Consider the following 13,516-nt stretch of genomic DNA (forward strand, 5'->3'; position numbering starts at 1 on the left):
ACAGGAGACATGCAGTGTGATGTTTTTCTGTTCCTACTGTGTAAATCTACTTAGTTTAACATAAGTACTTTCAATGCGTACCGATTGTGATTAAAAGCAAGAATCTGCAATGTCCTATCATCACTGGCAACGATTCAATGCCAAGTGAAGAGACATTCAGATCACAAACTTCTTGCAGGATGACATCAGTGCCTCATGAGGGTCTTTTTTACTGAAAAACCTCGAGCTTCAAATATCTGAGCACCTTGAGAGAAATAGAATCTACTTTTCCAGAGTGCCTTGTGATAGAACATAATTCTTCAGACATTCCAGAGGGGAGCATTGAAAGAATTTAAAAAGTCCACGCCGCAGTGAGGAGGTTTTTTTTGGGAGGAATGTAGCTGTCCACAGCCCTGGCTGCGCTGCTCTATTCCTCACTGTGTCCTGTTGGCAGGGGTTCAAGAGACAATCCTTTGACTGGGGCTGAGGTCAGGAACGTGCAGGGAAAACTTGCAGTGCGCAATGTCAGCTAGCATACTCCTTAGCCTCCCTCTCAGAGTCTTTCAAACTCCAGTAAAGCACATGTTTGTACAGTATAGTACTTCTTCCCCTAATGTGTGAAGATCAAATCATGACAGAGTCTTTGGCACAGACTATACAGGGAGATTTATAATCGAGGGCCTGAGCACCAGCAAAAAGAAAAAATCCCCTGGTGGATTCCAGACACTGGTGGTGGCTGATGATTCTGCTCAGACTGGAGGCTGATGAAATGATATGTTTGATGGTGATGGAGGGGCGCATAACAGCAGTATTACATACTAAAAGCTGAGAGATGATCATATTTCAAAAAGAGACAGCAGCAAGATGATAGGCTAACAATGTAGATGTGTCTCTGTGCTATTGGATAGAGGAGACCAGCTGATATCATGATTAATAGCCCCAAACAATGACAGCAATGGAATTGTGAGTGAGCCACCGTGTGAGGGAGTGAATGGCAGGATGTATGAGAAATAAACGACAGGCCTAGGTATGCAAAAGTATTGTCTCCCTGATTTAATGCGATGAACTAAACGAAGAAAAGATAATTTATTATAAACAGATGATGTGTGATGATGAACTCTTGACAGAGTATTTGGTGGTTAGACTCTACAGAGAGTAAAAAAAAAAGAAGACCAGAGCCTGATATTTACCCCAAAAAGAATGCTTACTCACCAAACAGGAGTCAAATCCACTTCTATAGTATTTCCACTCCAGTTGTTGTCTCTAGGACCACATGTTGCCATGATGACTCACGTTAAAAACAATACCAGCCACACGCCATCACATGTGGATGACGTGAATGGAATGCAGAGGTCAGCTATGACCAAAAGAAGAGCGTAGGACCTCTGCATTCTGAGGAGACAGTAAGCAGTGAGGTAGCCGTGAAGGAAGCCACAAATCCACCCACATTGTTATGCACGTGCATGTATAATCTCAGCAAGGCACATTGACAGGGCAAGATTGCACATTGACAGGGCAAGATTGTGTGATTCTTTCACATTAATCTTTCAGAGGAGTGCTTTTATTGAGGATGGCGACGACTGATTGACGCATAAGTGAGGCTCGCCTGAATGAGGTCAACATGATCCCAACGACTGACTTTAAGAGCTGTGCTGAGGTGGATGAATTCTTTGCATGTCAATAATTGATTTGCCTATTTTGGCATTTGGTAAAACTTTGCTGATAAATGAAACAATAAAACATAAATAGAAACCTTGCAAATTGTTGATTTTACCATGACAATTTCTGCAAGTTTCAAATCAAGTGAATCAACAGAGTGCTTTAAATGGTCCATGAATTATATTTGTAGTCTCGGACAGCATGATGTGTTTCTATGGGAATTTAAGAAACAAACACTGGATATTTCAATACCCTTATGATACAATAGATACGACCCAAATGTGTCTTTCTGATATGCCTGCATTAATCAAGCCTGATACCCGTGTAGTAGAGGTAAGCCGAGTCCCGCCACTATTAGAGTATTTACGGTAATAGTTTCCCTGGCAAACATGGGACGCTGAGTGAATTAAATAATGTTGAAACCTTGAAACTTTTGAAATAGCACACTGATCACAATTACTGGATGGGGCCACCTGATTAATGTCTTAACTTGGGTGTTGAGCTGCATGGACTTGCATCCGGGGCTCATGCGTCGGCTGCAACGAGGAGGAGGCCTGGTGTCGACGAGAGAGCCAGAGGCTGGAAGACAATCACTCCTGAGGTGTGCATGGACAGCTTTGCTGGGTTTAGCCTTAGACTGCATGGTGTGTACAGAGTGACCTGGAGTAACCGGTGAACTTGCTTGTGCAGGGAAACGCGTGGTAGAAGACATAAACTGTGTTATAACAGGAGACTAGAAAAAAAGGTCATGTCAGTGTGGATATTAGCCATTCGCGTCGGTTCGTACCGAAAACACAGACACTGGACTGATGAGGAGCGAGTGTATCAGCTGCATGAACGGAGCCCACTGTAGGCAGAGAGACGATCATATTTAAAAAGAGACGGCAGGAAGATGATAGGCCAACGATGAAGGAAGGTCACTGCGCTATTGGATAGAAGAGAGCTCTCCGATGAGATCAGCTGATAGCATGATTGACAGCCCAAAAACCATGGCAGCGATGCAATTATGAGGGAGCATGCACGAGGGGAGTGACTGGCTGAATGTATGAGAAATAAACTACAAGTGAAGTCTCCTTGACTAGAGCTCTGTGTGCATGTGATCTCTTGTGTGTGAAGCGTGCGATTCCATCTGATGCATGTAGGGAACTGGTGACACCACATAGGTCTCCTTTATGTGTTCTCTCAAATGAAAGACACATGCCCAACCACAGTTCCTGTCCTCTGCTTGGCCATTGCTGATACTTATTTCACTTTCATCTTTTATCACATCTCATCAATCAGTAATTTGAGTAGGAGTGAGGAAGGATGACAATGCGCTTTCTGCTAGATGTAAGTCAATATTCAACATTTTCTTCGATGTAAACATTGTGACAAATCTGAGTGAGATAGTTTTGCTCAACTTTTGAGTTCAATTTTGGCCAACTCTCTCATTTTGCTTTTGCCCCACAGCCCATGTTTTCAATCACACCCAGCCTTGCAACCAATGTCAATGCTGCTGCGGTAGCTGCATTCAACCCCTACCTTGGCCCTATGTCGCCCGGCCTGATGCCCGCTGACATGCTGCAAAGTGGCCATGTACTGGTCACCAGCAACCCCAGTGTCCCCGTACCCGCTGCTGCTGCTGCTGCTGCTGCTGCTGCACAGAAACTCATGAGGACAGACAGACTGGAGGTGAGCAACACATGCATTCACACACACATAGAGGCACAGAAGAGGTTAAACGTGACTGCGCGAGCACACCCATACACCACACAGATGAGAGGATTTGCGTAGTTATTTTTTTCCCCTTACTTTCATATCAGTCACAGATTATAAAATAGATTAACAAAACTTGAGTAAACACTGCACCCGGTGAGGCTCTTTTTTCCCAGCTTTGCCTATGGGCTGTGCCTATTTGAATATTAAATGCATGGGTTGGAAAGTCTTGCCTCAACAGTTTCTGTTCGTAGACTTTAATTATCTGGTACACAGTCTCTGTTACAGTAACTACATCGCATTACCATAGTACTGTCATTAGCCAGACTTAAGCAAAGAGAGCGATAGACGTTAATGAGAGCATACAAACAATACCGCTGTTGATGCTGCATCCCGTCAACAGGCAGGAGACAGCATTGTTTGGCACAAGCTCAAGTTATACTGTATCAGTGTGTAAATGTCAGGAAAAAAACCTTCATGTTTTCTGTGAAGGCCATTAGTCATTTGAAACCTGATGAGTGCCGCTCCTCTAGCTGTGTTCAGATAATCATTAATTGGACAGTCAGTCAATCTCATCCATTATGCAGCCCCGCCCGGGTAACACTCGCAGCGGAGTAATGGGGAAATCGTTGGAGGCAGGCAGGAGGCATGCCGGAGTGTTCGGCAGGTTACATTTCAAATGTAACGTTGGGGTAGCTGGGTAATTAATGGGGGTGAGGCTGAGGAAGTCTCTGGGCCCGATGAATGAGTGGATGACATGCAGAGCGAGGGAATGGGTCAATGAGAGGAGAAAGAGATGGAGGGGTAGAGAAGAAATCCATTTTTAGACCTGTTGTCGTCATCAGGGGAGCGGTTGGCGCAAGAGGAGTCATGACTGGTTATAGAGGTTGAGGCCATTTGGAGGCAATAAGTTGTTGTTGAAATAGAGCGTGCAGGTCTCGATTCAGGCTGGGATTCAAACAACTGCCTGGCGAAAGATTGATAGCATTCCACGCCTAAGTCCAGTAAACATATATTTAATATTTAACAATCAAATGCAATAATTGGCACTAGAAAAACAAAACATCTGCTGCAGCAGCTGCTGGTGAAGTGTTTTGATTGGGAGACATCATACTCTAGCCTAATTTATGAGGAACTAGGTTTGCTTAAAATATCTCAGCGAAAAGGGCCAGACATATTCTAGTTTCTAGTGTGTGTCGTTCAAAATAAACATAGCTGGGATTCTGTGGACCTACACACACACACACACACACACACACACACACACACACACACACACCAGTGAGTAGATATGTCACGGGCTATTTCCTTGAGGCTGAGAGAAATTCCTATTTTAAAAAATAATGCTCCAGATTGTTTTTCAGAAGAGAAACATTCTCCGGCAGTCTCTCTGTCTCTGTCGTTCACGGAGCTACACTGCGGCCGCTCAGCATGCATACAGTCATGATGTTGCTGACCTGAAACCATGGTGATGTAAACGGCCCAGACAGAGGGGCAGTTACCATCCGGACATAAATATGATTAACAGGCCCTTCATTTGTTTGTGCAACTAAGCACTTAGCTCTCTCTAATGCATGATTAACCGCTGTTAGGAAAAAACACACTGCTCTACACCTGGTGCAGAGAACATCAAATTGCTTCCGTTTAGTTTTCCCTTTCGTCTCAAATGTTTTTGTCTTCTCCACGTCAGCCACACTCACTCCATCCCAAAGACTCTCACTCTGTCTCCTTGATCCCCATCTGTCTGTCCTTTACTCTTTATTCATCAACCACTCTTACGTTTTCCTCTCTCTCCCTTGTTTCCTCCCTCCCTCCCTCACCCACCTCTCTAACATCTGCCTGACAACAAGCCAGTCTCTCTCTCTCTCCCTCTCTTCTTCTTCTTCTTTTTATTTTTTTTATTAATAAGACCAGTAGCAGCAGTGGTTGGGAATTAATGTGTGTGGGCGTGCGTGTGTAGGAGCACGTTCACATGTGACTGTGTGAGTGCGTGAGGGAGGGGCCCACGAGACAGAAGAGACAGACAGACAGACAGACAGACAGACAGACAGACACACAGACAGACAGACAGACAGACAGACAGACAGACAGACACACAGACAGACAGACAGACAGACAGACAGACAGACAGACAGACAGGCAGACAGAGGGAGAATCCGGCCCCATCGCTCACACATAATCGGTGATTGCGGATGATGAGCCGTCATGACAGGAGACGGAGCAGGGTTAGTTTGTAGATTACACTGTTGGTGGCCTTTTGTCTGACAGCCGTTCCACCACAAATCAAATCCTCTATGTATGCAGACAGTGAGACTGGTGAACAGACATTTGGCAAATGGCTTGCTCTGTTACAATAACTGATAGGTCGATACCACGTACCATGAAATTACATTTCAATCGGAGTAGGATAGGATTCTGAGTGCAATCTGGACTCGGTGGTGGCTGCCAGTGCTCAAACGGAGATCTTAAGTTATTGCAAAGCCATTAACACGTCAAAAAAGCTGCCTCATAATTTATATGTGCACTCACCTTGTGTGTGCGTGTGTGTGTGTGTGTGTTGTTATTTGTGGGCTGGTGATTACGTCAGCTGCAGCCTCCCTTAAGGGTAACCAACCAGCCTCATATTTCCCATGAGCCAGGTAGAGCCCCTACATTCAGGCTGAGGCAATCAGTTTCCCCAACTGTTCACGCAGATGCTGCCCCCTTCTGTCTTCATGAGGAAGAACAACAACACAGCTCATTTGAATAATGGATAAATGGTGTGTGATTGATGAGTCTGTAAGCGCTGGTTACGATCCGTTCTGCTTATCAATCAACAGTAATGGCCGTACCTGTCACTGAGATTGGTTAGGTCTGCCTGGTACAGTGATTGTCAAGTTCTAAAATGACTTAACAGATTGATTACTTCATCAAATGTGACGTAAAGTGAAAAGTAACTTCATAATGTGTGTGTAGGTCTGCTGTTTGTTGGCAGTTATGTGTGTGTGTGTGTGTGTGTCTGTGTGTGTGTGTGTGTGTGTGATTTAGGCTTGTAGTCTCATCGTCAGGTAAACAAAATAAAAGTAAAACGTGTTTTGTTTCTGTGTTTTTTGTGCGCCAGGTGTGTCGGGAATACCAGCGGGGTAACTGCACACGTGGGGAGAACGACTGCCGCTTTGCCCACCCTTCAGATAGCACTATGATCGACACCAACGACAACACAGTCACTGTGTGTATGGACTACATTAAGGGCCGCTGCTCGAGGGAGAAGTGCAAGTACTTTCACCCTCCGGCTCACCTGCAGGCCAAGATCAAAGCCGCCCAACACCAAGTCAACCAGGCGGCGGCTGCTGCAGCCATGGTAGGTATCTGTCCACAGATTACAGCACCAATCAGGACTCAAAATAAAGAACGTGTACTGTATCATAGCATCCTGGGCAGCCACAGGAATCCTTATCAGCGAAAACAAACACGACCTCCACGTATACAGTATACTGGAAACCATCCTAATTGGGCCTTGATTTGATGGATGTCGTTGTTTGAGAAGACCTTCCAGCCTGTGCTTTTACTGAACCTCCCACCACACATCCCAGTCTCTTCTGTTCCCGCTCTCTTCAGCTCTCACCCAATACGCACCATGAAGATACAGGGTCGATGTGTGCTTTGTTAGCAGCAGGCTGTAGTATGTGGCTGAGCCTACTGCTCCCCTCCTCCTGCTCATCCTTGTTTTGCTGCTTTTGTTAGTTGCATATTTTTGCTGTTGTTCGCAGTCAGGAGTTACTTTTTTGCTGAAACTGGGAAGGCTGCAGTTCATTTCAACCATGTCTCTGCAATGCAGTAATACGTTTCAATAGAGGGACACAATGAGGTTTTGCTCAGCCAAATTCTGTAGATGACAGTATGCAGCAGGCATTCCAGAAAGGAGGGTAAGCTTGATTTCAGTTGACCTTTCACGTTAAAGCCAGATTAGGCATATTATGATCAACCCTGCCTCCATATTTGACCAATAGAGTCAGTAATATCTGCCCTTTTTAGCCTCTACTCTCTTTTAAATGTTACACCTCAAGAGCAGATTAAATCCTTTAATTCTGCTTGTATGGCATTTGAAATGACGTCACAATGTGGCTACAGACTTCGACTAAATTATCTTAAGTATTTGTTTTTTTAAACCTGGATTGCCTTAGATTTCAATTGAACTAATGTGGTTGATTGGCTGAACCAAAACACCATTACCTTCAACTCTAGGTTGATACAACTGAATTTTCATCCGACAACAAACTATGTCAAGGGCCATAATTCTTTTCAGTAACCCTACAGCCATTAATGTGCACGTCTTAGTCTTGTTATTGTTGTATATTTCATTCCAATGATTGGTTTTTATTTTTTTTTGTTTTTTGTTTTTTTGTTTTGTCTCACCAACCCACACTGCACTGCTGCCCCCATGATGCACCTCCGCTTACTGGTTTATGTGAATGCGCTTGAACCCCATTGGCCCATTGCCATCATGTGCTCGCTGCCTGCTAATTAAGACTCAGTCGGCTGTCAAATCACTGAAGCGACCCCTCGACGCAACTTTTGACCTGGTACTATGACCTTTCACCTTTTAGCTTGGCATGTAGCTGTGGTGTAGTAGATATACCTTTGTAGTTATCAAGCAAAGGATGTAATGATGAAACACTGAGGGGTGATGAACTGATTGTAGCCATATGTTTTGTAGTATACTTTTTTTTTTTTGAATGCCGAATTGACTCTTGTTTTAAAACCAAAAAAGAAAAAGCCGTAGATAGGAAATCCCCTACGTTGTTCACTGACAGTGGTCAGTTCATCACCTTAAGTGCGTCTCAAAAGAAAATAATTGGTGGCATGAAATTGTAATATTTTAGTCTCTAATAATGTTTGGTAGTCTTTGCATGATTCTGTCACTTCCCATATTGCATGTGTAATTGTTGAAGAGGTGTCTTAACATGGCTTATAGTGTACTATTATCATGGAGCTGGCAGTGCAGCTTTCTACATCATTCCTGTTGTTGAAGGTCCAACAATCAATACAACAGTATCATAGTTGTCATTATAGTTATCATAACAGGAAATATCTAGTTATTCCTCAGTCTGCAAAAAAACCATTGTATGTATCTTTTTATTCACAATTAAGGTCAGTGACATTGTGCTGAGGGTGTTTTTTTTGTCATTACCAAGATAAATGTCAGTTTGTCAGCTAGCACCACGGTCCTGTCTTGCTCTGACAGAGGTAGTGCAGTTCACTGCTTGCTTGCCAGTGTTTGTAACAGCTGCTTTGGAAGGGCCACTTTATCTTCTAATGAAATTCTTTCTTCTCTCTGTCCTGAATGTCACTGCTACCATCCTTTTGGTTCCCCTCACTCCCATCCCTTTATTTTGGTGTTGTCCCCTCTTCAGGGGCTCCCTCCCATGCCTCCTTTACCAAAGAGACCTGCACTTGAAAAAGCCAACGGTGCCACCACTATGTTCAACGCTGGTGTATTCCAGTACCAACAGGCCCTGGCCAACATGCATTTTCAGCAGCAGGCTGCCTTCATACCATCAGGTAAGGCCCGAGCTGCCTTTAACCCATGTTTGTGGCAGTGATCTCATCGCTATTGGCTGTCAAATCTTGGCGGTTGTTTGTCACAACTGATTATGTTTTGGCATCAGCAGGGAGTGGCTGAATGATTGTGTGATTTCGTTGTTGGTGACAAGATGGAACAAAATTGCATGGACTTAACTCCGCATGTATGTACAGCAAGTGTAGGCTGAGTAGCAGAAGTCGGGGTTGTTGTTGTTTATGATATTATGCTCTTTTTTGTATAGATATGTGTTTAGTATATCAACTTAGCAAATTCACATTGTGTTAAAAATGGTCTTTGTATCTATAGTCTATATTCTGTTGTATTAATGGCTTAGACTAAACTGTTTAAATCACACCCTTAGTGTGTGTGTGTGTGTGTGTGTGTGTGTGTGTGTGTGTGCATATACAGTATGCACACACAACTCCTCTCTGGCCACTGTATAGTCTTCATACAGTGTGTCCCATTTTCTCATCTGTCTCATATGTCCCACATTCTTGGACTGTTAGGTCGCTGCAACAATTGAAGGACTCTGAAAGCAGGTCATTTAAAGCTACTTCTGTGCAAACAGCTGTTACGCTGCTGACAGGGAAATGGGACCTCTGGTAGTGTTTAATTTCCCCTTCCAGTTAATGGAGCAGTGAGAGTTGAGAGCCAGAGCTTTATATTTCATGCATAAGTATGTGTGGTTGCAGCGACTCAGATGTGTAGCAAATTAATGATTATTAATGTGTAACGTTATTATTAATACTCAGTATATAATCAGCTATATCACCATAGTAAGGAAGCTAACAGGTTAACAGTAAAAGAGCACAGGTAAAGCCAATATGTCTGACTTTATAACACTTGTAATGGGTTTTCTTGATTTCTTCTCCTCCCTATTCACTCCACTCCCTGCTGAAATGCATGATGGACAGGCTCGATATTGTGCATGACACCTGCAACAAGTGTTGGTAGGTGCCAGCTTTCCTTACTGATTATCTTTGAGCTCACGTGTCATTCAACTCACCACATAATGCGAGCACATTCTCAATTTTTGTAAATTTAGACTTTGACATTAGCCTAAAACGGCATCGGTAATCTCTTTTCAATTCAGCCAACAGTGTTGTTGAAAAAAATGTGAATTGTACATTCTGAATTTAATTGTGTCATTTAAATTGTAGGTAATGTGTTTTATTGTGCTGTGCAATACAGTTCTGTGGTAGTGAACCTCTGTTTGCACTGCCACCAATCTGTCTGACACCAAATGCTTGTTCCAGTTCCCCCCCCTCATTATACTTCTATCCCAAGCTCTCTAATTTATAGAGCACTTCATTACGCTGTCTGGTTATAATCCTCATAAACATAAAGTTAGTATTGGTAGTGGTAGATGTAGAAGTTGTTGAATGTTAAATACAACAATATATTCATTGTAGTCATGATAAAAATGACATTTTCCTTTTAAGTGAGGTAAAACAAAAGCCAATAAACTAGCCTGTTCAGAGATACCGCCACCTGAATTTATATATTTTGCAATCTCCAAAATAGCCGATTAGCTTCGTTGCATCCTAAAGAATGTCTCTGATGTTTCTTCTCCTTCCTCAACAACACGTCTGTTTCTGTTCTCATTTGTTGAGTAACTGTGAAAAAGAAAAGTAACGATCACTGGAAAATATATTTGATTTAAAGCTATTTAAAACTACCCACGGATTTCCTCATGTTATCAGCATTCTATAGACAGAAGTACAAATTAAGTATCAACATGAAAGAGCTTTAAATTAACCGCCTGTGTGATCTTTGCCTCCAAGTACCCATGATGCACGGTGCTAATCCAGCCGTGTCTGCAGCCGCCACATCTGCCACAAGTGTTCCCTTTGCAACGGCAACAGCCAATCAGGTTTGCTCCACTCCTGCATTCTCTCTCTATTTCTTTTTTTCACCTCTGGTGATAAGGTCTGACTTTTCAGTATCTGTCAGTTTTCCTTTTTAATCTTATGATTCCCATTTGCCTCTCCATTTGCAAAATGCAAGAATGGTGCACATGGCTCATCGGCTAGGTTTTCAGAGTGTCTATAACTGTGATTATTTAGATAGTTACAATGCTTGTCTTTATTATCAATAAATGTTGAAGCGCTGTTTGTTCTCATTTGAACTGATGTTTGTGTCTCCCTCCCTCTTTGTCCCCCTGTTTATTTATTTCTGTCTTTGCCTTTCCCCTCCCCCTCTCATTTTCTATTTTCTCCTCTCAATCAGATTCCAATAATATCTGCTGACCATCTGACCAGTCACAAATATTTGACCCAGATGTAGGAGTCTTAATCGGAACAGTATGTACTGCACCTCCCTCTAACATCACAGTTATTTGGACCATGCACAGTCTGCTACGTTTCACCCAAATATATTTTATGTGAAGGATTTGCCACGACTGCATTTTATTTTTTTTTGCAGCTGACAAAGTTGTTTGTTCTGGCTGTTACCATTATTCATTTGTATTGTTGTTGTTATCGTATTATTTCGATTTGTTTTTGCAAAATCAAGTAACGTAAAACTGAAAGGAATAGTTTGCTTTCTTGTAGAGTTCGAAGATTGATAGCACTCTCAAATACTAAATATGAAGCTACAGCCAGCAGCCGCTTAGCTTAGCTTAGCTTAGCTTAGCTTAGTTTAGACTAGAGCAGGGGGCACAGCTAGCCTGGCTCTGTCTAAACGTAACATAACCCACCTACCATCACCTCTAAAACTCACATTGACATGTTATATGTTGCTGGTTTAATCCGTAGAAAAGCTAATATGTAAAAAGACATAATTTGCCTTTGGTGTGAACTCAGAGGCAGATTTCAAGACAATAACTAACATCTAAACCAAACAGCTTGTCCTCTTGCTTCACATCTGTTTTCTTCCGTGTTTTGTGATCTTCTTTCCAGATGGAACTGGATCGCGCTGCTGTGGAGTCCAAGATTAGCGGTCACCCCTCATGCCTGTAACATTAAGAGCAAAACTGAGAACCACATCTAAATTGGTTTGGGATAAATCTGCATGTTAATATAGGAGGCACAGTTTGTAAGGATTGTTTTCATGTGTACTTCATGCTCACTATTACCCAACAACAGAAAAGAACATCATTTGCATTAAAGACTGCCTTTCGCTCTGTGGAGGCAACTAACCTTTATTCACCGGACACACTTTGAATGTTAACATGAGGCAAACGAGTGGAGTAGTTGTCAAAAACATAGACTGGATTGGTACGGCCATTGACCAACAATCATGACTTGTGTTGTTTTTTTTGTTTATGGGTTGGTGGTCTTTGACCTATATGTGTTCAATTTGTTTACACAAAGGTGCACCGTGTATTTAATTTGAGGAAAAAGAAATGAATGATCTGAAGGAATCACATATGCATGCACAATGACTTTGTTTATGATTTCATTTTTTTAAACCAGAGATAAGGGAAATCACATGAGTGCGCTCAGAGGCAAAATAGCAACTGAATGTCTGTAAGGCGTCTATCAAACCCTTGTAGCCTACCTTTCTATCTCTTAAGCACATGTATTTAACCTTGCAGGCAGGCATCCCTGTAAAGTGCCATACATCTAAAAAACACATGTATTAAAAGCAGTTCTACGAAGTGTTAAACCCAACAATTCCCTTTAATACGACTATTTGGTCTCTTGGACAGCATGTAGTGTACATTATCGTGACCATTCATTACCTGTAATTCCCAGTAGCACCACTGGTGACTAGATAGCCTGCCCCAGATTGTCTGCTTTACTCAAATCTTCTACTGAATGAATCTGGGGTTGTTTTTTTTTTTGGGGGGGGGGGGGGGGGGGGGTTGTGTCAGACTTTGTTGTTGATGTCAATTGTTTGGACAGGAAATGACTGGATCTCTCTGTGGGATCTTGGCCTGTGTGGGAGACCAAAAGCTCATATTGATGAAGATGTTGCGATAGCTCTGAAACAACAGGGCGATCGGTTGCTATCCGAACTGCTGTGAGAACGAAGTCAAAATCCACGATGCAACTGGTGATGGATTTGTATGACCTGATTTGTTTTGCATTTCTTTTGCATATTTGAAGGCAAATTGCCAAAGTAGAGATGTCGTGTATATGGTCTGACATATTTTAAAAATATTTGTTGAATACGTCTACCTGAGAGCTGTTTTCAGATTGTCAGCCAAAGTTTTTTTGTGTCACCGTTACTAGATATCGTGGGTAGACTAGTGAGACTAAATTTAAAAAATGTGTGGTGCCTCACAAGCGGGCCCAAAGTAGGATGGGGTGTATAGAGTAGATCTCTAGAAGTCTTTGTTTTTGTTGTGTTCTGGGTGTTCTTCAGGCATATTTAATCGGTGGATAGTACAGGGAATGTGGCAAGAATATAAACGATTGTATTACTCATCCAAAGCCTTAGAATGTACCATCGGGTCAGCACAATGCAACATGTCATTGAACCATCCAGTTGCCTAATCCACGCCATATTAACTTACACACACACACAGAGCACTACGTTATTGTCACTTTCTTGTGTTTTTTCCTTTAGATGAGGAGTGTTTTACTTTATCCTGTTTGATGATATTTTGATATTTACTTCGGATTTTTAGTTTTGGTCATTATATTTATCATTCTTATAATGAACATGAGGTTA

General features: G+C 42.4%; 1 protein-coding gene across 6 annotated transcripts in view; it reads left to right on the forward strand.

Annotated features, from left to right (window-relative positions):
- Nucleotides 1-12,281, forward strand: part of LOC306779866 (muscleblind-like protein 1) — a 73,588-nt gene extending 61,307 nt beyond the window's left edge. For 5 of the 6 annotated variants that reach the window (XM_079271926.1, XM_079271928.1, XM_079271925.1 and 2 more), the window contains 7 exons: nt 3,088-3,309; nt 6,434-6,673; nt 8,727-8,874; nt 9,811-9,846; nt 10,681-10,769; nt 11,126-11,199; nt 11,797-12,281. In XM_079271926.1, coding sequence (XP_079128052.1) covers nt 3,088-3,309; nt 6,434-6,673; nt 8,727-8,874; nt 9,811-9,846; nt 10,681-10,769; nt 11,126-11,182 — 792 coding nt within the window. In that variant the 3' untranslated portion in view covers nt 11,183-11,199; nt 11,797-12,281. The remainder of the gene's footprint in view (nt 1-3,087; nt 3,310-6,433; nt 6,674-8,726; nt 8,875-9,810; nt 9,847-10,680; nt 10,770-11,125; nt 11,200-11,796) is intronic. The other variant, XM_079271930.1, reaches the window with a different exon arrangement.
- Nucleotides 12,282-13,516: the final 1,235 nt, after the last annotated feature.

This window comes from Melanostigma gelatinosum (genome assembly GCF_949748355.1).
Source record: "Melanostigma gelatinosum genome assembly, chromosome: 7".
NCBI classification, from domain to species: Eukaryota; Metazoa; Chordata; class Actinopteri; order Perciformes; family Zoarcidae; genus Melanostigma; species Melanostigma gelatinosum.